The 27,917-nt window shown below is 49.7% G+C and overlaps 1 protein-coding gene across 4 annotated transcripts in view; it reads right to left on the minus strand.

The window, feature by feature from the left end:
• Positions 1-27,256, minus strand: part of Lamb3 (laminin subunit beta 3) — a 53,331-nt gene extending 26,075 nt beyond the window's left edge. The window contains exons 1-5 of one of the 4 annotated variants that reach the window (XM_023701137.1): positions 27,127-27,256; positions 9,012-9,228; positions 6,935-7,231; positions 5,652-5,716; positions 4,724-4,878 (exon numbers count right to left, since the gene is read on the minus strand). In XM_023701137.1, coding sequence (XP_023556905.1) covers positions 4,724-4,878; positions 5,652-5,682 — 186 coding nt within the window. In that variant the 5' untranslated portion in view covers positions 5,683-5,716; positions 6,935-7,231; positions 9,012-9,228; positions 27,127-27,256. Of the gene's footprint in view, positions 1-4,723; positions 4,879-5,651; positions 5,717-6,057; positions 6,093-6,934; positions 7,232-7,307; positions 7,554-7,582; positions 7,654-9,011; positions 9,229-27,126 lie in introns of those variants that run through there. The other 3 variants (XM_023701138.1, XM_023701139.1, XM_004641155.2) reach the window with 3 other exon arrangements.
• Between the last annotated feature and the right edge of the window lie 661 nt (positions 27,257-27,917).

A 27,917-nucleotide genomic window follows, 5' to 3' on the forward strand; every position in this document is an offset into this window, starting at 1 on the left:
GGCTGGGAGCTGATCCCAGGCCTCCCTGGCATGGAGAATGGCAGAAACAAGGCTCTTTCTTCCCCGAGGTCACGGGACAAGGCGCTAGAGACTGTAGAAATGCCCTTGATACTCCCCATTGGACCATTATGTAACTGCTAAAAACACTCTAGAGAAAAAAATTTAATTTTATGGGGAAATGATTACATTATAATATTTTGTGGGGGAAAAGTTAGGCAGAATCTTATATATACATTAGGACCTGAAATACATGCAGCATTTTAAAGGGACAGAAAATGTTTGGGAGAAAACACAACAACACAGGTGAAAACATGTAAAACTGCTGACATTTATGTTGGCCTACAAAAGTGGCAACTGCTTACAATTCCACCTAATTTTCTCTGGGTAACAGAATCTTAAGTGGGTATTTTTTCCTTCTTTGTTATCTTTTTTTTTTCTGGCAGAACCAGGGATTGAGCTCAGGCTCTTGCACTTGCCAGGCAAGCGCTTATTCTACTGAGCTATCTCCCCGGCCCCTTTGTTATCCTTTAATATGCTTAAACTTTTCTACCTCAGACATGTGTTCAGTTTCATGCTCAGGGTAATGAAACAAAATACACCAAAGATATCAGGGAGTTTGGCGTGGGCTGGTTGCCTGCCCTGCTGCCCTTCTTCACAGTCTGGGTGTTGCACGCCTCCTCCACCCTCTGTTCACGTGCACAGGCACTGCTGGCCGGCTCAGGTGGCCTTGAAGGCCCGAGAACTGCATGCTGCTTATCATAGTACCACAGCTACAGGACAGGCTTGGCTCAGGCCTTACAGGCAGGCTAAGCCAGCAGGCTCGAGCCGGGTATTTTAAGTAGCTCTGCTTGTCAGCTAGCCAGTGGATAGCGGTCTGAAATAGAGTGGCTATGGCAGAAGCGCATGCGAAGACAGCCTGCACGTGTCTTCTGTCCCTCTGGGCCTCAGTTCGCCTCTCTAACTTTCTCTTACACGTTCACACGGAGTGTTGTGCGCAGCTGCGCATGTGTGCACACGCCTGGGCCGCAGCATGAGGCATCACCATCCATGCGGCCTGGGAGGCCTCCAGCCACCTTGGCTCCTGCTTGCTCTCCAGCTGGAAAGGCTGGGCCTGGTCCTTCCTACTAGAGCTTTCTAGAGGGATGCTCCACAGTCTGATCTGAAGACAAGCCCTGCCAGTGAGCAAGGGGCCGGCGGCGGAGAAGTGGGCAAAAGCCAGCGGGAGACTCACAGCGGGGAGGGCTGGAAAAAGAGGACACATGCAAATGCAAGCTCTGTGTCTCTGCCAAACAGCTCATTCTGGGGGAAACAGGAAAACGGGCTCATGTCACACGCGGCACAGTTCCCTCTGGTGAGTGGGTGGGGGCCGCCTGTGTCCATCCAAGAAGCCACAGTCAGGGTCACAGCCGCCAGCCAGGGCCAAGAGGAGGAAGAACTAAAACAAACAAGCCACAAACAATCCAGCCACCTTCAAGAGATGACACAGCTTCCATGCTCTCTTTTTTTCTTTTTAAGGTTTTTTGGGTTTTTTGTTTTGTTTTGTTTTGTTTTTTGGTACTGAGGATTGAACTCATGACCTCGCACTTGTCAGCCAGACATGTACGCCACTGAGCTATCTCCCTAGTCCCATGGCCTCTTCCTCAAGAGTAAAATGCAGGGTTGATAAGACAATGAGATTCTACCTGGCTCTAACATGCTATTAAAGTTCTCCTCATCCAACTAATCAGCCCAGAAATTAAAAGCACTCCCAGCAAGTATACAAAGACTTAACTACCAAGATGGACTGGGCGAGAGGAAGAAGCACACAAACGGGCCCAGGCCAGTCTACGAAGGACCTATTCTCAGTGGTCAGGAGCTAGGAGAGGCAATCTGGAACAGGAAAGAACCCCCACACGCAGGCAGCTGAACGCTGCCAGGACAGGCCGGGACTAGGGCAGGAGGGAAGCGAGCAAGACAGAAATATCCCAGGGCACTCGGCCCCACTGTGCTCAGCCTTGTGCCACATCAGCAGCAGGTCCCGGGCAATTCCAGCAGCTCAGAGCTCAAGTGTCTCTTTCAGTGGAGCTAGAGCAGGACACTAAGTGGAGACCTTGACCTGAGATAGCTTCATGCTTGGGGGTGGGGGCCAGCAGGGGAAGGGCGGGCACAGGGATGTGGCTCTGTCTCAGGCCATGCTCTGTCTAGCTGCTGAGGAGACTCAGCGCCTGTGAGCTTCCACCGGGAGCCCGGGGTCTGCACATACCCCAGACCTCCCAACAGCTCACAGGAGTACCAGGGCACACCTCATGGGGTATTGTGGCCACAAAATGAGACTGCATTACTGTGATATTTAGGACACAAAAATGTGCTTATTAACAAATGCCAATTTCTATTATTCTCATTTATGAACCAAATATGCCAGGAGTGGTGGTGTGTGCCTATCACCACAGCTCCTCGGGAGACTAAGGCAGGAGGGTCACAAGTTTGAGGCCAGTCTGAATAATAGCTGAGACCCAATCTCAAACATAAGTAAACAAGAACAAAGTAAATCTAAAGGATGAAACTGGAACTCCACACAGTTAGGACCCAAATTCCTAATTTTTGTCACACAGGCCATGCAGTCACATTGCCTCAGAGACGGTTCGAGGCGCGCACACCAACAAAGGACAGGAGGGGAGTCTGGACCATTACTGTGTGCATCTCCATGTGAAGCCACGGTGCAGAGAAGGCCAGGCAGCAAGGGAGAAGGAAAGAGAAATGAAACAAGACAGACAGGCAGAAGGCAGGGGCGAAGCCACTGGAAACAGCTCACTCCCACAGACTGTAGAGACGAAAGACAGCACCTGCAGACCCCCTTGCCAATCTTCATCCACAGTAAGCCTCAGATGGGGGTGTTCCTAGAGTCACACACCACCCTCAGGATGGTCCCAACACTTACTCTTTCCAAAAGGTTACCTGGATTTATTTCCTCTTACAGAGAAAACAGTAAAAATAAAAATAAAAAAAGCCAACGTGTCTCAGCTTTCACAGGAGTAGAATAGCCAAGATTTATCCATCCCCAGGGTTGCAAAAGTCTAGACTTCTCTTTTTCAAGACCCTGCTTTGCTCTTGGGGCTGTTTTCAAGCAGGGAAGTTCAGTGGGCTCCCTGGGGCCCCTGAGAGAGCAGAGGGCAGGCTGGGAGGAGCCAGAAGCAAGGCCTAGTGGAAGAGAGGCTGCCCAGACAGGGCTGGGGGGGGGGGGGGGGACACCTGAAGGGGACCTGAGCTCCCTTCACTGCCCCTCCAGAAGGCAAGTCAGGACGGGACCAAGAGTGAGCAGTGGTCTCCCCAGAATTGCCCAAAGTGGGCTCACTGGCCCGTGGCTTGAGAAGCGTGCAGGAGGGGGCAGCTGAAATCACTCTGCTGCCTAGAAAGCTCAATGCTGCCAGGTCCCTTGATGCTGTGGAGCAATGTGGACCCCAGGGAGCGCTTGCCTTACCCAACCCTGTCAAATGGGTCTTCCCATATCCAAGTGGGTGAGGGGCAGACAGCACAGCCTCTCTACTCTGCATTTCCAAAGTCCCTAGCTAGTGCCATCTATGATCAAAAATAGCAAAGAGAATGCTAGGGGTGGGAAGGACACTGGGACCAGAGATGGCCAGATGCCACCTTCAGGGCCCGGAGGGCAAAGACAGCCTGGAAAAGCAAAGCCACAGGTGGCCCAACACTCAGCCTCTCTCACCCGCTTCCTTTCCCCTGCTTGCTCCCCCCAGAGGCTGAGGGAGTCCAGCCCAGCACCCCTTTCCCAGTCCCTGTGTAAGCCTGCTTTGAGCACAGCAAAGTGGCCCAAGAGGCAGCTAGGAGGTGAGAAGACACCAAGAAACTTCACCTTTGGCAAACACAGAGTAAAGGAAGTAAAGAATCCTACTTTGTGGAGGAGGAAAAGAAAGAAAATCAAAGTTCTTGCAAAAAAGATTCAGAGGCAATGTAAAAGAAAAGGTACAATAGCTCTTTGAAAACCCCAAGCAATCTCCTGGACACACTCAGCTCCTTTTCCACCCCATGGCCTGAGTTTCCAACCCTCCCCAATAACCTCACGTCTCTGCGTCCCTTGGCTCACTCGTCTGTGTCTTTCATCAATGTGACTGTGTCCTCGTTGCCTGGGTTAGTAAAACATGTGGGCCACCAAGGCTGACAGATAAACCAAGCTGGCTCTTTATATGTGACAGGGGCAAAACACAGCAGATAAACTCAAGCCTAAATCATGTATTCTCCTGCTTGTTCTGCCCCACCACGCTCCCAGACAGCCAAATAGATGGTGGAAGTGCAGGGACTGCAGCACCATGGGTCTGCCTCTGCACACAGCCCCGCTGCCAGACTCCAAACCTCGGCTTTGCCTTCCAAGACAGGGCATCAGGCCCTGCACACTTAGAAGCCTGACATTTGTCCCTCTGCCTCTTCTCAAGACTTAAAAGCCCATCCTTTGCCACTGCCTATGCAAAAGCCACGAATAGGCCCGAGCTTTATGGAGAGAAAGAAGCTATTCAGTGAACTCTAAGTTCATTTCCTGTTGCCTGACCATCAGGGAACTCCTCGGAGATAAGAATCTGGATCTATATTTTCCTTGCTGCACCCCACCACCACCATGTATAGTGTTTGTCCCATACAAAGTACACTCTAAATATTCTGTGATCGAACGGCCGACTTCCCTGCCCCACACGTGCCTCCCCTCTCCAACCCTGGAGGCCAGAGATGAAGGCCCTACCTCTCCATGCTGGGTGCAGTAGGTCTCAGGCTTGGTCAACCCACAGGTAGAAGAAGCGCGGAGGAACTGGGTCCTTCCGATCAGCAAGTCTCCGACAGGAGGGTAGCAGGCCCCTCGGGAGCAGGCCCTTTGAGCACGCAGGAGGCCAGGCAAGGCTGAAATCACAAGTGAGTACTGGGGGGCACCCCAGAGAGGGGGGGGTCTAACAGGCCACCCAACACCCCCGGGGGGCCTGGCAGTGTGGCCGGACTGGACCCACTCCTCACTCAAGTACCCACTCCCACCTGGTAGGAGTAACTGCAGCCTTGATGCTGCCGGGTGAGGAAGACTGCTCCTATCCTCTCGCACCAAACTTAACAGGAAAGAGGAAACACTGACAGCCAAAAAACACAAGTGATCCTGAAATGTGGCGTCTACATGTGGGATTTAGAGTCAAGTCAGAGACGCAGTGGTCCCCTGGGACACAGCCCACCATCTTTTCACCCTTAGAGCACCCTTTCGGCAGCCTGGAGGAGGGCAGACGAGAAGCCATTTGTGGACCCCTGGAGGAGTCCCCTCTTTTGCTCTGTCTGCGAAGCTGGTCTAGCCATGGCTTGCAAATACCCAGCTACTGATCAGTGGGATACAGAGAACTCCAGCCACAGAACCAGTAGGAGTGAGATGGGGGAATCTCACCATGGAGAGCACTCAGGAACCTCAGACCACCCGCAGGTAGAATAAGAAGACACTTGGGGGCCTCTCAAGAGAGGCAGAGAACCCTCTTCCCCACAGGCCCAAAGGAGTGGGGAACCCTACTGGGTAGCCTCACTGGACAGAAGCTCCAGGCTCTAGGGAACACAGGTGCCACTCACACTCATTAAACTCTCTCCCACCTCTGGCTGTCACCTCCCTTCGACATAACAGGACCTGGGGCGGGGGGAACACTCACCAAAACACAGGAGGAAGAGTGCCCTCATCATCAGCCGGCGGGTGATCCCCCCCAAGACTCCTCACCTGGGACAAAGAAAAGCACCCGGGCTAAGGCTACACACTCACCCCTTTCCTTTCCTGCTGGTCTCCTGTGTTCTCAGGACATCTTTACCTAGTTACCCAAGGACTTCACTGAAGCCACTCCTAGGTAGCGAGAACACAGACCCCCCAGCCTCATCTCAGTGGGTGTGTGACTCAGACATCCCCTCCCAGGCTTCAGCTTTGTCCTCTGAAATGGATAGGAACCTAACCACTGTATAGGGCCCAAGAACAACATGGAGGGACGGAAGGGACAGGACCCTCTGCAGAGGAACAGCTACAGTAAGGCCCAAGGGCTCATTTCTGCCTCAGGGAGAGAGCAGCACCTTCTCAGTCACAGACAGCAGCCTCAGCCCAGCCCGCAGGCCCCAAAGCGCAAGGCCAGCACAGCTGCGGCCCTGGAGGCTCTCCCCTGTCATCTGAACTTCTCCAGTGTCGCCTAGGGCTCCACCGACAGTGAGGTCCTGCTGACCTCAAGTCCCGGCTAAGCAGGTAGAGAGAGACAGGCCTGCCACTTTAGGAAAAGTGAGAGATGATCTCATCTGAATGGCAAGCAGCCCCAAATGTCTCCAATGACGAGCCAGGATTCTGAAGACAGCTGCAAATGGAGGCTTGAAAGCCACAGCCCAGGTTGGAGGGAGACAAACTCCAGGTCTGCTCTTATACTGGCCTCTGCCCAGCAGGACACCAGCTCTGCCCCCGTGACAGCTACACACTCCCTTGGCTGAGGGGCATGTTGGGGTTCACAGGGGCAGAGCTGGTCTGCGAGCATTCCTGGCACCCTTACATCCGCATGTTTCAAAACCCCTCCTTCCAGTATACCCATAGGAGAGACAAGAGTCCATCTTGGAGGGCTGTGGCCCTGTGCTCCTGTGGCTGGTGATGGCCTCAGGCCCACCTCCTGATGTCCATCTGGTGCTCCCTGCACTCTAAGCCTGGCTGGAAATCCTTCCCCCCACCCCCCAGCTGGCCCTCTGAGTGCTCCCTTCCTTACCTCTCTTTTGTGCTCACCCAAATCTTAAGATGCTTTGTTCCAAGTCACTGTGATGATGATCAGAGGAAAAAGCAATTCAAACACTCACTCAGGCCCACAGGGAAGCTTACCCAGGGGAGCTCCTAGGACCAGGAATAAATCTGGCTCTGCTCTGAGGCCCCAGTCACCCGGGGCCAGCCTTTCTCCCTGCCCAGCCCTGTGCTTCTTACCTGGCCCTCACTGCTGCTGTTCCTTCTCCAACGGTGTCTCAGAGAGCTCCCTTGAAATGTGGGGGTCTCCTCTCTTGGCGCCCAGGTTTTAAACAACAACCTCACCTCTGGAGACTCCCTGGCTGGGCGTAGCCCCACAGCAGGCGGGCCTCGGGAGTCTGGCAGCTGCCACGCCCATCTGCCGTCACTGCACCTCACCCCACGATGGGACTGGGCAAGTGGGTCGCCCCAGCCGCCTCGGAGCAAGCTCCACAATGTCCACCTGCCTGTGGGTGCCTTGAGGGCTGGAGCAGGCTGCTGAAAACAGAAAGCACAGGCAAATCTCCAGGGCAATCAGAGAGCAGGACGGGGGTGGGGGGTGCAGCATCACTACCAGGCACTGCGCTGGGCACTGTCTCAGGGGCGGGAGGGGTCAGCTTCCCTCATGTGTCCTGGACCTCCATGGACAGAAGATCAAGCAGAGGCACAAAGGCAGGAGCTTGTACACAGTACAGCCCACCTCAGCCACTGGCCTGAAAATTGAGAAGACCCAAATGTCAAGAGCCTGGAAAGTACCAGATCTGTCTGTCAGAGGAAAAATGGAAAATCCTGAATTCTCAAGGAATTTGGAGGGTTCTTAAATGGATCAGGAAGGGGCTCAAAGCTCACCTCACCCCAGGAAAGTTTGACAGGAACGAACAGAGGAACTCAACACAGAGGGTTGGCAGGCAGCCCGAGGACAGGTAACTGCCTGTGAGTCACGGCCCAGCTGCTGGCAGGCTGGGCTCCCAGCCCCACCCTCCTGGGCAGGAATGCCCGCCCGGAGGGTCAGAAAACAGCCCTGACCGCAAGTGGCAGAGGGAAGGCTGAGGCATAGCTGTAAGTCACAGCAGCCTCCCATCCAGCACCCCAACAGGCCCCAAAGCACAGCTCCCTCTGGGGGTCCCGGGCAGCTCCTGCCCTGGACTGAGGGGCCAAACACAGGGCAGAAACAGGTCTGGTTCCACTGGCATGGCTTTCTGACCACTCTTCCTAGCCTGGCCAGAGGGCCTTCTGGGAGTCCTGGGAGGTGGCTCAGTCCCTATCTGGCCTTGGAGAGCCACATGGCACCATTTGGGGACACTGTTGCCTCCAAGGTGCAATGCAGAGGAGACCCTTCACCTATCCCAGCCCCGTCAGTGTCTCCCACAAGAGGCCCCCTATCATCGGAAGGCTATGCCCAAGAACTTGGGGTGAGAACCCTGAGAGGAGAAACACAGGCTTCCATGGATTCTGCTGGACCTGCCTGACTCCTGGCTTCCAAAGAGCACAAGCTGGGGGGGGGGGGTGAAATTAACAAATGGGCAGCAGGTTGTTTAGATGCATAACCAAGACTACAATAAACCCTGTCTTTTGTGCTGTGAGCATGTTGATGAAACCTGGCCTAGCTAGTACTCAGGGGTCAGTGCGAACAGCCTCCCTTTGCCCACCCCAACAGAACATGAAGAGGCCCCATGCAGACTCCCAAAGGATAGCGTCCCCACTGACACGCCTGCGCTTTGAACCCTCATTCCCCCAACTCCCTGAACTCAAGAGGAAACCTTCATTCTCTCCCCCGCTCACCACCAGAGGATGTGACAAAGAACTCAATAATAATTAACTCAGCCGAAGAGGGCGGGTGTCGCAATACCAGTCCGGGGCAGGCATCGGGCCTCACCATGAGTGGCTGGGACCCTATAATCTCCCTTCCCCCCTTGCCAGGACCAAGAGCCCAGGTAAGTAAGCATTTGGTGTCTCAGACTGCACAAGCTGGGGCAGATCCTAGCAGTTCAGCTTCACAGAAGGAAAACGTCAACAGCTCTTCGGGGAGGGTGACACACGCCCCATTCAAGTCTAGGAAACTGCTCGTGCAGACCTGCAGACAGGGCCCCACTCTTCAAGGATCCCTTCCAAGTCCAAGACTAGTCTCCTAAAAAGGACAGGTGCCAGAGCAAGCTTTGGGGGCGTCCAAGCTCAGTGTTAAAAGATGACTGTACTAGAGCCCACAGCTCTTCTAGGGTCCAAGCAGGGCTAACGGAAAGCAGGGGACATATGGCCCAGGTGGCCCAGCTCCCCTCACCCAGGCAGCCACCTCCTGCTCCAAGCACTCATCTCCACAGAGCCTGGGCTCATCGGAGCCTGCATTCAGGGATGGCTGGTAGCTCCATCCTTGATTTGTGTTCTTCTTGCATCCACAGCAATCTCCCAGCACATTCAGTTTGCTCCCCTTCCAATCCACTTCCACCCTTCTGGTTGAGCTTGTCTTCCCTGGACTTCTGCAACAGCTCCTCACTCATCTGCAGCCAAAGCCAAACACAACCGGACACTTACTTCCCTGCCTAGAACTCTGAGAGCCCACACACACACGCATACACAAACACATGCATACACGCAAACACACCCAGGGCCCTTGCTGTGGGTCCTTGAGACCTTCCCTACCTCTCGACCCCTGCTCTTCTCTGCTTTCTGAGACCCTAGCCACGGGCCTCTCGCTATGCTCCCAAGTCACCAGGCCAGCTCTGCCTTCAGCGTCTGTCCCCCAGTTGTTCCTGTTGCTCGCAATGCTCATCCACTGGATAGCAGCAAAGCTAACTATCACTGCATCTTAGGCCTCTGTTCAAATCCTAACTCCTCAATGAGGCCCACTCTGACTGCCCCACATACAATTACCAAAGACTTCCCTGCCAGTTATGAATCTGTTCCCCACCCTAGTACTCCCAATCCTGCCTGCTGCATTACTGGTGCATATTTTATTTTATTGTATATTTTTAACAACTCATACCACCTTCTACCCAATTACACAGTTTACCTACTTGTCCTGTCTACTTTCTGTCCTCCAGCAAGAAGGCAAGGTTCAAGAAAGCAGGAATTGCTATCTATTTTGTTCACTACCATTTTCCAAGTGCTCTGTACATGATAGGTGTTTGATACTTGTGGAATGAATGGCTTCACATGGAAGTATCAGTAAGTGATACAGTTTAATGAGTCCCTGTTTTGCACACTGATTTCTTCACAGCAGTAGCACACAGAACAAGTTTCTAATACCAGGAGTTCATGCACAGGCCAGCCTCACCAGGGTCTTTCCTTGAGGCACCAAGTCAAGATTACAGAAATGTCACCATGTTGACAAAGGCAGTAGCTTCCTTTGCCTACCACTCCTGGCAGTGTCTCTGACAGACCTCGAGGGTGCAATTAGGAGCTGTTGCCTCCATTATCCATCTGTTGGGCTCAAGCTGTGTAGCTGCCAGGGGGATCAGCCAGGATCTGATCAGTGAGCAATCAAGGGACGGCAATCTTTTTTTTTTTGGAACCGGGGATTGAACTCAGACCCTTGTGCTTGCCAGGGAAGCGCTTATTCCACTGAGACATCTCCCTGGCCCAAGCGACGGCAATCTAAGGAAGGAGCAAGGAGGAGAAAAGGTGGACAGATTGGCAGAGGAGAAGCCAGCCCACTACTGCTGGGGTGCTCAGGTGTGAAGGAAGCAGCACCAGTGACGAAGGCTCCGCACCACCTGCATGCGGTGAGTCACAGCTGAGTCCTCACCTGCGAGACAGGGTGGGCTCCAGCCACAGCCTCGGCAATGTACAGGTGACTAAGGCTGGCATGGCCCTGCACCCAGCTGTCCAGACAGTGGGCACCTCTTGTGTGCGCCTCCCCAGGAAGCAGAGAAGCTGGAATGCTGTGAGAGACAGATGAGGGCCAGCGTCCTACAGGGGGCGGCAGCAGGCAGGACAGGGAGGTCACCCCACAGGGTGACTTTCACGCCACACCTCCCTCTCCTTCACCCTCACCTGTCCAACCTGAAAGTCTGCCTAGCAGCTTGGACCTGAGGTCATGCAGACACTGGGCAGTCAGCCTACAATAACTGGAGCTGGCCTCTGTGGAGCACTCTCGATATGCCAGGCATTGTGCTAGGTCCCTTCTGCGTGTTAAGCCCTCTCATGCCCACCATGTCCCAAACAGGGCCAGCATCCAATGTCCTTACTTTGCAGATGACAAAAACGAGGCCTACAAATTGATGCCTGGAGCTCCAGTAGTCACGTCTTAATGGCTAAAGGGAGCTGGGGACGTTCCCCATCTCCTGAGCTACTCATCTCCACCCTCACTCGTCCCTGATGGCCAGTGAGATTCCATCGGACTCAGGATTTCAAGCCTCTCAAATGGTGCCAAGATGCAACATCTCAAAACCTCTTGGTGTCCTTGTCCCAACTTTTAGAGCCCTGGTACCAGCTGGGGCTCCTGGGGTGGTGCTAGTGCTATAGAAACATTTAGAACAGACACCACCAGGCCCCCTGAGGGCCATCTTCTCCTGGGAGGGCACAGAGAGCAGGTGCTGCCTTGGTGCCTCCTCTTGGGGTCTCCGGTGGCAGGGTTTCCTTCTCACACTGACAGGGAGCTGCTCCAGAAAACAGGAGCACCCAGGAGGTGGGGAAGACGGAGTGCAGGACGGGGAAGCCGTGGCGGAGTCTGACAGATAAGCACAGGGCATGACGAGAGGATGACACAACTTCCCATGTCAGGCTCCTCCGCACCGCTGCTCCCCTTGCTCCCTCTCTCAGAGTGCACCCCCGGTGGCCCCCTCCTGAGAGGCACAGCCCAGTGTCACCTGCAGCTTGCTGATCCAGGGCTGGTTCAGGGTTGATTCAGAGTTGGCCCCGCCCCTGAAAAGAGGGAGGACTATCCGGAAGCTCCTGCCTCCTCCACCCTTCCCAGGCTCCCAACTTCCCTCCAGCAGACAGGCCAGCCCACGGTCCCACTGCTCCTCTATGTTCCAACCCCTCTCCTGCTACTTTGCGCAGCCCCTGACCTCTGGGAATTAGGTTCTCAGGACCTGAGTCCAGATTCGATGAACTTCAGCCACAGATTTGCTACGTGGAGCTGGCTGTGCGGCCACGGCCCAACAGAGGACAGAGACACACACGGGGTGGGGGGCGAGGGGAAAATGTGTAGCCCCTGGGCGGTCAGCACATCCAGGGGAGACGGCGACAAAGCTTGCTTAGAGCGAGGCCGCGCACTCACATCCTGAGATCTGCTCCCTGTGCTCTCAGACGGCTGCCCCCAGGACTTTAAAGTCCTAAATATTTCCTTGACAGGGCCACTAGGGAGACAAACTATAAGTCCTAGTGTTCAAATTGACATTTGAGGGCTGATATGAAGGAAAAAAAAAAAAAAAAAAAAAGCTTCTTGTAGATTTCTGGGAGGCAGCACAGGTGCATCCGCTGCCTGTCTGCAAGGGGCAGCATCAAAGGGCTCTTAACCAGCGCCTCCCACAGCAGGGTTGGAATTGGTGTATGGACTTCACCTGGCTCCACCTCTACTGCTCAGTAGAGGAAAGCCTTGGGGAAGCTTGGAGCTCCAAGGTGGCTCAATGGCAGAACTTGCAAGTAGCATACGCTAGGTACACTACACACTGTGTCCCAGCCCAGCATAAAAATAAAATATAAAACTCCTTGGGGATGCCTCTCTGCTGGCTTCACTTTCATCATCTGTAAATAAAAAGGTTGGATCTCGCTGATTCTTCGCCAGTCAGCCATTTAGGGTCACTTCAAGCGCTGACAACGTCATTCGCCAAGGCCAAGCCAGACATCATCCAGAGATCTCGATGGTGTGCAGATGTTTTAACAGATCCTTGGGGTGAGGGGATCTGAGGCACAGCCAGGTTTGGGGGCCCTGAAGCTTCTCCAGCTCTGAGGTGCTCTGCCCTCCACAGTGGTGGCTTAGGACAGTAGTTAGAAGCCTAGATTTACAGGGAGGGTTGAGGGCTCAGCTGCAGCACTCAGCAGCTGGGTGGCTCTGGACACCCTCCGCAGCTTCCAGGAGCTGCATTCCTGCAGTAGGAATCCTGACAAAATCAACTTCACAGAGCAAGCCAACAAGACAGATGTAATTCTCAACGAAGCACCTGCTCTGCAATCAGCACTTCCACCCAGATGTTTCATAACACCATGCCAGGCAGCAAGCTCCCTTAAACTGCTCACTTCCCCTTGGGGGAGCCCCAGGCCCCTTGCATATCCACCCTATTCTTTGGGAGTGGCAAAACTCCCCAAGGGGCATGAACTGGATGAGAGGGAAAAGAGCACCCCTGGACCAAGGGAGTGAGGCTCCCCTGCTGGCCTCCAAGGACAGGGACAGAACAAAGGGCAGTGTCAGGGGAGGGAATGTTTACAAACACAGAGGACAGAGGGCAAAGGGACCAGTGCAGCCTTCCAGAGACAGGAACACCAGTGCACCACCTGATGAAAATCCCGGTGAGCGCTAGGCTGGACAGCAGCACGCAGCAGGCACGGGAGCACCCGGCTGAGGTGCCAGGAAGAGGGGCTTTCTTTCCTGGGGCCTCTGCCTTCGCAGTCCAAGCTTGCTCAGCCTCCCCACACACAGGGTAACGGGTACTCAGCTGCTTTTCCCTTAGATCAAAACTCAAAACTGACACCCTTTGAATCTAAAATATTGACAAACTGGTTTTCACAGCTCTGAAAAATATTTATAAGCTACAAGAGAGGGGGGATTTGTATAAAATGTACTTAACTCCAAAGGAAAACAACTCGAGTAGAGAATATACAAAAATATATTTTCTATCTCTTGATGTTTCTGTTTCCTCATCTTCTACCATGAGTGCATTTTAGTAGACGAGTCAGCAGCAGTGAGAAACAGGAAGGAGTGTGACTTGTGTCTACATCCGGTCACCTTGATGACCCCTTTCTCCCCCCCCCCCCCAGGCATCACCTGAGCCCCCTGCACTGACCTACTGTCTGATCTCCGGAGAGCCTGCGCTATATGTCTTCTACATGGTGTAGATTTCATAAGGTGTAGTTTTCCTTCTCTAAAGCACAGCTTCCAGGGGGTGTTAGACGTGTTACATGAGCAAGGCACTCATCAGAGTTCCCTGGTAAAGCCACACGCTGACAGCCACACCTGGGTGGAAGGCAGAGGGAGGGCGCACGCTGTGACATGTGATGACTCACATCTGCCCTCCTGCCTCGTGACTGCTTGCTTCTCTCAGGGGAGACCACAAAGAATGAAATCAATTCTTATTCATATGCACTTGGGGGAGAAAGAAGCAAGGAGAACTGAAATTACTACCAAGTTAGTAAAAGGACAACTAAAGGACAACCAAAATTACTTATGAAGTTGCCTCTCAGGATATGGCTGCAGGACTCTGGCCTTGCTGACTGCTCACTCAGAAACTCATCTCACAAGCACCACACACTGCTCAGGTGTGATTGTGTGTGTGTGTGTGTGTGTGTGTGTGTGTGTGTTCACGATGGTGATGTTTCATCCCCAGCCCCTCGCTCTCATACCTGTGTGCTGTCCCCAACAAATCACAAGCTCTCTGCATAGAAGACAGGAGTACCCGCTAACTCTGAATCCCAGATAAACTAGGAATGCTGTGATGGTACAAGGTAGCACCAAATGCTATGTGGGGTGGATCCATACTAAATTATTATTCATTGTTTAGCCATAATTAAAGTTCTGCTGGGCTTCCTGACCTTTTATTTGCTAAAATCGGGCAAGCTCACTTGCAGTGAGTTGCAGACTTTTCATGGTCATCTTCATCAGGTACACATCTAAAGCAGGAGCTCAGCAGGGAACACAGACACCTGCTGCGCCTGGGTCCCTTTGTCCCAGGCCCTCCCAGTGGAAGAGCAGAAATAAGTGTACGCATCCGTCATGTGGAGACTGTGTGTGTGTTTCTGATAGACTGTGTTTACTCCTTTCTTTAAGTGCTACTCCAGAAAGAAACAGCTCTGTATTTTCCAAAGACTAGAAGTAAATATTTTTCCAACCCTTACTATGTATCAGCTCCATTCTAAGCAGGCCAGCTTCTCCCCTAAACATCGCCACAGTCTTTTGTGATGGTTGAGAGACACAAATTAATATTCTCTTCTTACTCTTCAACATGTTTATGTAGTCCATCCAAAGCCACAGAGCAAGTGTTTTAAGTTATTATATGCTGCAGTAATATATTAACCATAAAAACCTATCATCACAACAAAAGTGTGTTTGTTGCTCACACAAAGTCATGTACAAGACAGCGGTGGGGGAGGGCCCCTTGCTTCCTCTGTCACTCAGTGACTTCTGCCCTCTTGCTCCTGCACCAACCGGCACACAGGACCTTGGAAGGGAAGGCAGCTCAGCTGTGAGGGCCAGGGACTCCCCCATGATTCCATGCTTCAGCCCTGAAATGATGCAATCGCTCCAGCTCTCACTCCATTGGCCAGAACTGCTCCCAGGGCTCCAAAATAATCCTGCTAAGTGTGCAGAAGAAACCAAAGTAGAACTTGATGAATGCGGTACTGTCTACCACAACCAGCATATGGCAAAACTAGAGTTCAATGGCAGATCTCAAGCTTCCAAAGCCTCTTTCTACCACAACATTTGGCCTCCCAAGTTGAAACAATCTGTTGTCCTGAAAGAAAATGTCATGCGGAATAATTTGTAGAATATGACACATCAAAGACACTGGCAGGAAAAGTGGCTGTGGCAAAATGTTCTAGATTATCTAAGCCTACCTATGAGACCTCTGATTTTTTAAGTCTATCTATAAAAGGAAAAACACAGGGTGGGAGTAAACCCTCAAAGAGAAGATTCCTTTGGTTTGACCAGAACTCTATTCAGTTTAGCTCTGACAGCTCCACCTCCTAGGAAACCTTTCGGCCCCAGACACACTGGACAAGGTCGCTGTGGTCGCTCCTCAGGACACTGTGTCCCAGTTGACTTCTGCAGGTTTTCCTGCCAGCAGAACAGTAAACTCTACACAAAGATGCACAACTAAGGAAGTCATTTATCTCTGGGTCTAAGAGAAATGGATGGAACCAGCCTACAGGAAGAGAAGTCTCCCACAAGAACACACGTGGGAGGTCCTGGTGAAAGTTAGCTCCTTGAGCAAAGCGATCCTCCTTGTAGCTCACAGAAGACAGAACAGGGCTTTGTTCTAGAGTCCAGCCTACCCTGCCAACTTATACAACCAAGCGCAGCAAGCTTGTGGGCTTTCTTAACTCCGACTTCTCAAGTCAAACACTGGGAATGCAGGTTGCCTAATCTTGCGCTTGTGCCATTTTTAAACTGTGTATGTGTGCACACACGCAGATACACATACCTTTGGACTCTTCACTCTTGCGTTTTGCTAGTTTTGCCTTATGCCCCTTTTTGGGAGTTGGATTTGGTGTGGACTTTGTCTTGTGCACTGTGCATCATCTCCAGGTTGAAGTCCAAACCCCAGTTGTGAAAGTTGCCCTCTGGGCCCCGACTCCTGCCGCCTCCTTCACAGGGCTTCGGCCCAGGTCTCTGCTCCCTTCACTGCACTAATGATGGGGTCACTCAGCTCTGCCTGTCTCTGCTGCTTCTTGCTGCCCTGGGAGTTTAGAAAAATACTACACAAGAATCAGATCTAAGTCATGAATTTGGGCATCTTTTATAAATTCTTCTCAAACTCTGGTATCAGACATTTGTATAATTCAGTCGGAAATCAGTTCCATTCTGTTTTATACATTCTTTCCTTAAAATCTCAAATTTGCAAAAAAAATAAAAATGGCACATTCACCTACTTATGTTTACTCACATTCAATTATTTTGTGACTTGTCCTCAAACATGTAATGCAAATTCCTCAAGGTCAAAGACATCCCTTGAGTGCATAGCTTAGAGTTTGTACTCTAAGTAGATACTCAGGAAAAATATTGATTTATTAGTATGATTCTTGGGGAAAGAGGAACCTAATTACAAATATTGCTTGAAGAACATGATACCATGAAGATCTCAATCTTTCAATCTCTCAATCTATCTCAATTTCTCTCTCTCTCTCTGTCTGTCTCTCTCTCTTTCTCTCTCCCCCCCACTTTTTCCCTCCCCTCATCTTTCTCTTTCTGGACTTCCTCTCTTACTCAAAAAAAGAAACTTTTTCCTCTGCAACTTGGAAGGAATCTGAGAACACACATCCACAGATTCCAGATCCATGCAGCCCTGAGTTCAATGCCCAAGTTTTATTCTATCTGCCACTGCTGGTGCTCAGGATTGAGAAGACTGGGACTCAATTTGATGTTTGGGACTGAAATGCTTTTTGAATCAGGCTATGGATCTAGGCTAGAGGCTGCAAGCCCCAACCTGTAGAATGCTGAGAAGTGGAGAGAGAGGAACATTCAGGTTTGGTAGAGAGGAAGGCACAGGTGGACAGAGTGTCAAACAATGCAAAAAACTGTAAGCATGTTTTAAGGATTCTCTGTCTCTCCTGAAGAACCATGGGACCTGTGAAGCAGAGGGTCACTGCCTGTCTCTGTGCTGCCAATGATCACAGGTGACCGGAAGTTTCCAGCCCAGCCCAAGCCCTGGCCATGAGTGCCAATCCTAAGGCAGTACACTAAGAAACCCCTTTGCATGGCCAAATGGTACCCAGGAATGCCCAGAGCAACCAAGGACCAACAGTGTCCCGAGGCAAGGAAGCCTCTCTCATCTGCGGCCCCTCTGTTGTCCAGTCTGCTGCTTGTCTGGTCTTGCTGTGTCTTTGATGCTGGCTCTTACCCCTCAGTAGTTCTGTGGGTCCCCAATGCTCAGTCTGACTCCTCCCTGCAGCTCAATCTCACCCTGACACCCCTCCACTCCCAGCTTCCATATAGTCTTCATCCTCCAGTACACATCACGTCAGTGCACCCTTCTGACCTTTAACCCAGAAACACAAAAACACCCCAAACTGTTCATTCACTTACTCAATGCCAGACACTCAGCCACACAGCCATAAACAAGCCAGGCACAGACTCTGTTCATAGGATCACTGTGTCACAGACACTAACACATAATTACCAAATAGTAGATTAATTTTGCAACCAGAATGATCTCAACTTCTTCAGCTGGTCGGGGGTTACTCTTTCCAATTCTGAGAGTGGAGTGCTGAAGTTAGATCCTCACATACAAACATATCTGGTTACTTCTGGCCTTCCTGCACCTCCAGTTTTCTCATACCCCATTTTCTATGCTCGCCCCAACCTCTCCAGACTAGTTTGGCCCTCAGTGCAAAGCCCTGAAGCCCAGCCTTTCCTCCAGTCCCCAAAAACCAAATTACAGCTGCTGAATTTAAGAAACTTTACTGAAAATTTAACAGTAATTCAGGGAAATCACAATTTAAAAACAAAATACTGGTTTTGCGATCCCCAGACTACCCAGCTTCCGTAGCACATTCCTGCTGTCATCTCCACTGTTGGCCCTGAGCCTTCAGTCACTACAGCCAGAGCCTCCCTCCTTGCAGGAGCAGCCTGCCCTCCGTGAATGAAACCTCTCCCCTCCTAAGAAGACAGCCTCTGGCAGCTTGGCTGTCCAAAAAGCCTACGCTAGGGCCAAGGAGATGGCTCAGTAGAATAAGCACTTGCTGAGCACAAAAAGCCTATGTGCCTTGGGATTAGCATCCCCTCTGCCGCCTGTCACCCCTCAGCCTGCACTCACCCATTCATTCTGACATATTTACTGAGCACTTCCTTTGTTACAGGCGTTGTGCTACATAAAAGAACATACTGCAGCAAACAAGACCCTGCCCTTGCAGGTAGAGAATAAAAACTAAAAACTAAGCCTGAGCATGACATATTTCAATACTGTGGCATATATTTTTTTAAACAAGATGACATGCCATGTAGGGAGTGTCAGGAAGATGGGGGTGGTGCCACTCTAGAAAGTGTGGAAAGAAATCTCTCTGAGGAGCTGACACTTGGTATAAGCCTAAAAGATTTAAAACTAGTAAGCTTTTAATTAAGGTATAAGCAAAGAGAACCAGTGTGTGTGTGTGTGTGTGTGTGTGTGTGTGTGTGTGTCTGTGTCTGTGTCTGTGTCTGTGTCTGTGTCTGTGTGTCTGTGTGTGTGTTACTGAGGACTGAACATCATGGCCTTATACTAACAAAATGCTAATACTGAGCTTCACCCCAACCTTTTTATTCTTTTTCAAACAGGCTCTTGCAATTGCTGAGATTGGCCCAGAACTATTTGCCCTCCTGCCTCTGCTCCCCAAGTAGCAAGGACTACAAACGTCCACCCCTGTGGGCGCACTATGGGGCACCAAAATTGTTTTTGAAATGTTTCTTGTTAGTGTCTTACAAAAGATAGGAAGTTTGGACATTAAGAAAATCTAGAGTTTTATTGAATCCTCTCTACACTTATTTTAAAGTTAAGCACTGTTTTTATTTACATCAGGAGAGGGGAGGACTCAAGCTCAAGACCCGGACTACCGCAGAAAGCACTGTTCCAGGCAGAGGAAGAAGGTGCAGCAAAGCCCTAGAGAAGGGAAGTGCTTGGCCCCTTTCTCCTGGAAGAAGGGTGAGGCAGTGAGCCCAAGGTGATGGGCTGCATCAAGGGTGGGGAGAGCAGACCGGGCAGGGCACACAGAGAGGTGGTTCTCAGCCCAAAGGATGTAGGGGAATTCCCTGGATTCCCTCCTTCCTCTCTAAGAGAGGACAAAGTGAAAAAGCATGCAAACTGAGAAGAAAGCCCTCATCAGACACCAAATGGTCCTACCCCATGGTCTTGGACTTTCCGCCTCCAGATTGGTACAAGAATAGATTTTGGCTTTTGGCGCTACCCCATGTACATGACCATTATGGAAGTCTGGGAAGACTAACATGACCACCTTCTTGCTAAAAGATCCCAAGCATTTTTCAAGTCCTCGGGAAGGCTGCTCTGTTCCTGCCCCAGAGGTAAACCCAGAGGTATGCCAGTCATCTTGGTCTGTTTGAGCTGCTAGAATGAAATACCTTAGACTGGGTGACAGTGAACAATAGAGTTTCATTTGTGGCTCTAGAGTCCATAATCAGATTGGTCCCCAGTGAGGGTTTGTTCTTTCTGTGTCACTCACAGTGATGACTGTATCCACACAAATAAGCTTCTCTTTCCTCAGCGCACTAATCCTATTTATCACAGTCTAACCATTTCCCAAAGGTTCCACCTACTCATACTACTACACTGGGGATTAGATTTCAACATACTAATTTGAGGAGAAAATAAACATCGTACCAGTGGTTTGCAAACTTAAGATTCACCCAGAGAATGTTTTTAAACACAAATCACTGGCCCTTCCATCCAGAGGTTCTGATTCAAGGGATCAGGTGGAGCCCAATAATCTGCATTTGTAACAAGTTCTTGAGCCTTGCTGCTGCTGCTACTGCTAATGATGGTGATGGTGATTTGAAGAGACTCTCTGAGATTCACGGGGCCAAACACGTGGTGTTCAGCCTTCCCTTCAAAAGCTGCCTTAAAGTTGGGCATGTGACTCAGTTCTGTCCATTGAGAAGCAATAGGGCTGGGGATTTGGTTCAGCAATAGAATGCTTGCCTAGAAAGCCAGAAGCCCTGGGTTCTGTCCTTGGCACCAAAAATAAAAAATAAACCTCCCCTAAAAAAAGATTCAAGCGAAAAATACAGTAAAATCAAAAAAGACCAAAAACAAATAAGGTAACCATTGAGAAGAATCTCTGAGATCATTCTAAGTGTCAAAAGACAGAATTAAAACAATTTAAAGATCTCAATGGACTCCATTTTTAATTCTGGAATCTGGCAACATTTCATTCCACAAAATAGACTAAGTGTTCTGATAGCTGTGCAGATAGGATGATTTTACAGACAGAAAAGCTGAAAACAAGCAGAAATAAGTGACCAAAAGTAGACCGGTCATTTCAGAGTTACTTCCCTTACAAGGCAGGAAGATAGGACAATAGCAAACAACTGATGAGTTAGGCTCAGGTTATTTCTGGTCACTTCTTTGAGAAAGAATTAAAGCAGAAAACATGGCACTGTCATGCCAATGAAATCCAGTCTCTTTGGGAAATTTGACTACTATCTCCCTAATCCTGATTTTTCAGAAGGCCAGCTAAGCAGCCCAATTTCAGCTCAATACTAAGTAACTCGTAACATGAGTGATTTCATTTTGATCTTTAGCCTGGTTTGCTGGGGCTCAATGCTAGAGCCCAGTCTAAAACAATGGCCTCTTTTATTCAACATGGGAAACGTTTCATTGCCAATAAAAAAAGAATAGCTTATCTTCTGCCATTGGATGGTGTCAAAATGAATGCGCTGTCTAAAGTGTGGCAGCTGCCATGGCACAAGGGGAACCAGGCGCTGGCAATCCATGCTGAAGAATTCTAAGCAGAAAAAGAGAAAAAGTCCAAACTCTCGAGAGGGTTAAGCCCCTGCATTTCCCATTCATAAAGTTGGTGGTGACAGAATTTAATCAGAGGAGTGACTGTCTGATCACTGCCACCAGACCGAGAGACTCTACAGGGATTATAACAGGCTGGTATGGGGTCAGCGATCCTATTATAAATGAACCCTAGGGGCTGGGGAGATAGCTCAGTTGAGTATCTGAGTGCTTGCCTAGCAAAGTACAAATATAAGGTCCTGAGTTTGATCCCTGGTACCAAAAATAAATAAATAAATAAATAAATAAATAAACCCTTTATGCAAAGAAGGCTCCTAGCCTAGATGCTGAATAAGTGGGAGGAAAATATCTAGTGAGTCACCCCTGAAATGAGCGCCTCTGAGAGCTAATGTAGGGAAGCAGACCCATTGCTCTGCTTCACCACCAGTCTCAGGCAGTCATGGATGTTTCCTTGCTTCCCAGATTTCTACCCTTTTCCCTTTTCCCTCAGTCCCCTCGTGGGTTGATCTCTCTCATTCCCCAAACCCCAGCCACCCCTAACTCATTTAAACCTCTCCAACCCCCAGCTCCGCACACAACCTTTCTTCACAGCTCCTGATTCTCAATTCACATACAACCTGATGGCCAACATCACCTGCTTGTCCTATTTCTTAAGCCCAAACTCAATAAATTCAAAGTAAAACTCATTTATTTCATCACTAGATGTGTTCTTCCTCCTCGCTTCCCCAAACCTGAGAGTTACTCCAAACTCCTTCCTCTTTCATGTGCAAGCCTATGAGTATCTATAATATTTATCACTCAAATCTGCCTCTCTCTGTCTCTATCACCTGTCCTAGCCTAGTACCTCACGGTCTCTCTAGTGACATCCCACCCTCTACCCCAGTCCTGCCCCACTCTTAACCATCCTCCACTACATGATCTATTTATAATATCAATCACGCTGTTGCATCATCAGTTTCCCATTGCCTACAGGATAGACAATTCACTCTAAGGCAAATTGACAGTTGTATAATTAAACACCTCAGTGAACTCCATACACCCAGCATGAGCTTTAAGACCACTTGTGCTGAACACAAGTAAGACAGCCCCTGCCCCTATGGATCTTACAGCTCTGTAATGAAGACAGACAACAAACTTCAAAGAGAAAGTGAGGTGTCTGGGATGTGTTCCCATGAGAGCCAGCCCCGTTATGTGGAGGGAGGGTCTCATTGAGCAAGCAAGAGGACATTGACACTTGGAAGATGAGCCAGAGTTCTCCTGATGAAGGAAGACAGGGAAAGTGCTCCAAATGGAGGAATCTGAAGTTGTGAAGGAACTGAAGAGCACAGATGCCATACAGAGGCTAAGGACTGAAGGGTAGGTAGTGAAGATGGAAAAACAGACAAGGACGAGGTTATGGGTGGCCATATCAGGCATGCAAGGAACCTTGGCATTATCCAAAGGGCAACCAGGGATCTACTGAGGGACTGAAAGAAACAAGAGGCACATTCAGTCACTATTTTATAAGATTACACTGGCTAGGAGGGGAGTAGAGTCCAGTGATCCTGATAGAGAGAGAAGCCGAGAGGCCATGCTGAAAGTCCAGGAGATTATGGGGTTCAAACTTGGAGGTGGCAGAGGGGAGCTAAAGCAGGTACAACTCACAGCTACTTAAGAGGGAGAATGACAAGTCTTGGTGGTTATTCACATATGGGAGCAAATAGAGAGAGAAGGGACAAACAGGCCTCAAGCTTCAGACCTAGCTGCTAGGCATTAGGGATGCTTAGACTAGGAGAGCTGGTAGTACAAGTACATGGGGCACAAGTAGGAAATTTGGTTTATCCCTGGTAAATCTTATACCCATAAGACATTCGAGTCAAAATGTCAGTAGGAGAGAGAGCGGTACAGGTCTAGAACTCAGATTTGCATCCGTCTATGGAGAGGCAGAAAGACAAGCCCTGCAGGTAACTGAATCACTCCATGGGCCCCAAGGAAGGAGAGGAGAGGCTCCAGGTCCAAGTCCTGAGAAACGCTGAAGAGGTGGATGGAAGGAAAAGGTCCTGGATGTAGGCTGGGAGGAAACCAAAGGGATTGTGGCATCACAGATGCTCGGGAGCATGTGTTCCTAGAAAAAAGGCGAGGCAACACTTCTAAGCACGACCTACATCAATAATCATGTACTAAATTGTTCCTTATCTGAGTCATTTTCTGGATTTCATAAAATCTTGTTCTTGATGCTACAGCACCCATCTTGCTTCTCTTGGCTGAGCGAAGCTCTTGTGTGCCTCCTCCCTCCTCAGATACAGCATTCTCCAGCCTGAGCACCACCCCCTTCCACGTCACTCAGTAAGTGCTGTCTAACCCCGAACATCCTAAGCTGCTCAGGAGTCACTCACTCTCAGGCCTTGCTTGGCCGCCTTGTTTCCCCAAGCTGAATCAATACATTTATCACTCTAGCCTACCCACAGTGCTGTGCTTTTCCTAATTCTAATATTCTATAACATGTCTTTGCCCTCCATTTAACTATAATAGAAGACAGGCCCAGAGCACTATGCTCCTTTTCATATACTTAACAAAGGGTCAGGTACTTGGACCCCTTCTTCAAATGCTCCTGGGCCTTCCTGGATGTGCCTCAGTGTCACCTAGGAAGTGGACATGTCCTGGGATGGTGCAACGAGTTATGGGAATCATGTACATGTAGCAGGAAGCAAAGATAAGTGATTAATAATGCCCAGCATATATTGATTGCTTTGCTTGTGCCAGATATATAATAGGGTTCTAACTCATTCTGTGTTCACCAGATCCCATTTAATAGGCATTGTTACCATTTATTGATGAGGAGACAGAAGCCAGGAGGTGAAGTTCACACTCTAGTGAAGTCAGGACTTGAATAAACTCAAGTCTGTTTACTCAAGAACCATGCTGTAATCTTAGGTCCAACTAGCACTCAAGCTTAAAGAAGTTCCTTACTTGAGACAAACGCATACTGCTGCATTCAGAAAGCCTGTAGGCATCAGGTTAGTGTTCTAACCACATCAGTGTGGCAGTGCACATGCTCCAATACAGCCAGCCTACCCAAGCAGCTGGGGGCTCTGCTTGGCCAGAAGCCATGAGGGCCAAAAGCTAATGTCTCTGAAGAGTCTGCTGCCCAGTGATTTGTCCCAGGCATATGCTGCACAGTTGTCCCAGAACAGGCTGATAACTGCCGTGCCAGATAAAGTTGGAAGTGGAAGTGAAAGGTGAGGAGGGCAGAGTTGAGAAAAATTAAGCCAAGTTGCCAGGGGTTGGGCAATATTAGCCCCCAGGCTCTGAGCCAAGGACAGGGTACTATGCCTAAAATAACCTCCCAGGAGGGTCTTAACTGAGCATTTTTCAATCCGTGTGCCAGCAGGACTTTCAAATCAATGTAACTCATACTGATTGGACCCCTATTAAATGTTGGCACAATGAAAAACAGTAAAATTCAAGGTCTGACATAGATGAAGCAAGCCCAAAAGAAACAATGACTTGGCTGTGTAAATCGGGGTACAGTCCAGTGCCAACCTGTGCAGCAGGAACCACTCGGGCAACAAAGTTCACAGAAAGGAGGGATCTAGGTGTGCTGCCACAGGCAGTGGCAGCTTCCTGGAGCATGTAAGCTCGAACTTGGTCTCAAGCAAGGAAGGGAGACAGGAGGAAGAGAGGACAGTATTCCGGGCAGGAGGGAAGCAGAAGCGTGCAGGGAGCATTACGGAGTCCCTCTCTCCAAAGCAATGAGAATAAGGTGTTTCTTGGTCTGAGAAGAAAGCTCTCTATGGCGCAAAGGGTTCTTATAAGAGAAACCTAAGACTTCATCCCACGGCCAATCAGAAATCATCTCAAGCTTTAGGTAGGCAGATAATAATTCAAAAAATGAAAATTTGGGAAGATTTATTTATGACTGGTGTTTGGGGTAAATTAGAGGTAAATGCTAATAGCAAAACACTGTCCCCCACAACAAATCAAAAGCCTGAAAGTATATGAGCATTTACCTCCTCACCCTCACCATTGCCAGCATCACAGTCTACACAGAGGCTCATGGTTACCTACTAAGGACCTACGACGTGCTGAGGATTATAGTAGGCACTGGGAACACATTGAAAAGCAAAACGAAGTCCAGCCTTCATGAACTTTAGCCTCTACAGGGCATGCAAGACAGGACAAATCCAAATTAATAATTCTATTAACAGAAACTCAAGTACTGACCTCTACTGATCAGTAAGATAGGACACTGGGGAGAGCTGATGGGGAAGGGCAGTCTGGGAAGACCTTGCCAAGAGGTTGATGCAATATTTCAAGCCCAGAGACATTCTAATGAAGATGGCACTACTAGACAGAAAGATCCTGGGAAGGGCAATCACTTTGAAAGAGTATAACAGAGTGTAAAGAAGCCTTCAGTGTTTCAAGTTAGAGACCACAGCAGGGTACCCACACAGACAAACAACTATTCAAACTCTAAATTTTTAAATCATCCACTCAGGGCTGGAGATCAGTAATAGTCTGAGCACTGGGACACCCTCCCCTGCAAAAAAATCCATCAACATCCAAGCAATAAGATGCCTTCACTATAAAGCCAAAATATGTGAGAGGAAAGTAACTCAAGAACTGAGAAATGAAGCTGAAAACAGGAGGATCATTACGAGTCTGAGCTGCAAAGTAAGAGCCTATAACAACCAACTACATTAAAAAAAAAAAAGAACTGAGAAATAATTCTACAATGGGGAGTAAGTAATACAAATAGTTTCATCCTGTGTCCAACAATGGTCTCTCCTCTCAAGCCCTCGGAAATTCCAAGGGTGGCTCGGACTTTCTGTGGACAGCAAGTACCTGGTAACAAAATAATAATATGAATAAATGAGGCTCCAAACACCGAACCATCTGAGAGACTCCCCTCCCTGCATCTTCCCAATTCAAGGCCAGGGTAGGGCCAGCTCTTCCTCTTTGGTACTTTGGGATTCAGACCATATATTGTCCCTTTGAGTCCTTTCTCTCTGTAGATGGATGTGGGTCTTTTGATGTACAAGACAGAGATTTAGGGGGAAAGATTTAAAAGCAGTCCCTTCAGCATCCCCAAAAAAGGCAAGAAAGGCACAGAAGCAGGGGCATGTCTGTGGCTTGCATATGGCTTGAATGTGCTGGCATTTAAGCCCCCTGTGTTAAGGCTATAACTTAATATAAGTATTGTAGCTAGAGGTGAGGCCTGTGGGAGATAATTAGGATTAGAAAAGTCAGGCAATTAGGGTTAGATAGAGTCCCCATGATGGAATCCAGTGGATTTATAGTAGAACAGAAGAGACACACACATGTTCTCTTGTCTCACCATGTGATGCCCCATGCCTGTATCAGGACTCTGCCACAAGGCCATCACTAGATGTGGCCCCTTGTTCTTGTACCTCTAGACCCATAAGCCAAAATAAACCCCTTATCTTTATAACATACCCAGACTGTGGCACTGTGCTACAGGTCACAAAATGGACTAATACATGCAGGGCACTAACTATGCCATTCTGCTTAGAGCTATCTCTATTTTCACAACATTAATCCTGTATCACAGAAAACCCCTCAACCCCAAAGAATATAGGATGGTTGGTTGCTGCAGCTGTGACTGACCTGCATGACGCAACACAGGGCTTCACTTCTCTAAAAGTGATGTCACCCAATGTACCATTCAGTTCCCAAACCTTATCCAACCCCCACACCCCAGGGTTCTCATCCAATGCAGAGGCACTGTGCTCAGGAATTCCTGAGTTCGTGCTGACCGTGAATGCTTTGGCCTTCTACCCCATGAACCCCCACTTGGCCTCACACCACTCACACTGCCGGCACCTCAGGGGATGGTGCTGCTGGCCTCTCTACCAGCCTGGGACAGCCAGTTGGTGGAAGCTGGGAGCCAGACTCAAGTTATCAAAGAAAGGGAGCAGGGAACTGACACAGCCAGGGACAGGAAAGGGGAACCCCATGTAAATTACAGCCTGGCACCCGTGCAAGATGTACAGTTTGCGTCTGTGAGTTACAGAAACACAGGAAATGCCCAGCCAATGTCAGAGTTTTGGGTCTGCGGCTGGGCTGACTCACCTTCAGAGCAGAAACCAAGCAAGAGTCCCCTGTCAGGACAGACATCATCTGCTCTCCTGGAAGTGGCCATGTGTGAGACACTTGCAGGTTTTGGGCACACACCTGTCATTTCCTCCAGTTATTAAAGAGTACTCTGAAACAATAAGGAAGATTCAAAGAAATGTCAAGACTGAAATTGAACTTGGCATGTTCCCTTTCCTGCATGGCAAGGTTAAAAGGATAATAAGCAGGAAGCACAACTGTCCAAGAACAACCCACAAGTAACTCCTGGTCACCCAGACTTCTGGAATACAGACTGAAAGGCAGACTCTTAGCTAGTTGAGTAGCCTTGACCAAGGTCCATCCTCAAATCATTCCCTGAACTACTAACAGCACAGGCAGAAGGTAGTTGCTAGGTTGCTGTTTTGAAACTGAACTGTCTGGTAAGTGTCCTCCCCCTCTGCCCCCAGGACCCAGGTGAGGGTGGATGGAGGAGGCTGCTGCAAGGCTGCACCAATGACCTTTGCAACTTTCTGGCCTAATTTCCCCTTTCCCTGCCTCTGCCCTGCCCCTCCCCCTGCCCTCCTAGATTTAAGCTCTTTAGCCAGTTAGTCTCTTCTTTCTCCTACTTTGATAACTGGTTTATCAAGAACCAAGGAGAATTAGAGCTTCCCAGGGGGTTATGTTTAATCCTAATCAAAGTGAATTCTCTAACCTCAGCTTCCAGTACCCTTCCCTGACTTCTTACCTAAACTGCTCTACACACACACACACACACACACACACACACACACACACACAACATGCACACA

This window comes from Octodon degus, unplaced genomic scaffold (assembly GCF_000260255.1).
Source record: "Octodon degus isolate 3935 unplaced genomic scaffold, OctDeg1.0 scaffold00131, whole genome shotgun sequence".
Classification (NCBI taxonomy): domain Eukaryota; kingdom Metazoa; phylum Chordata; class Mammalia; order Rodentia; family Octodontidae; genus Octodon; species Octodon degus.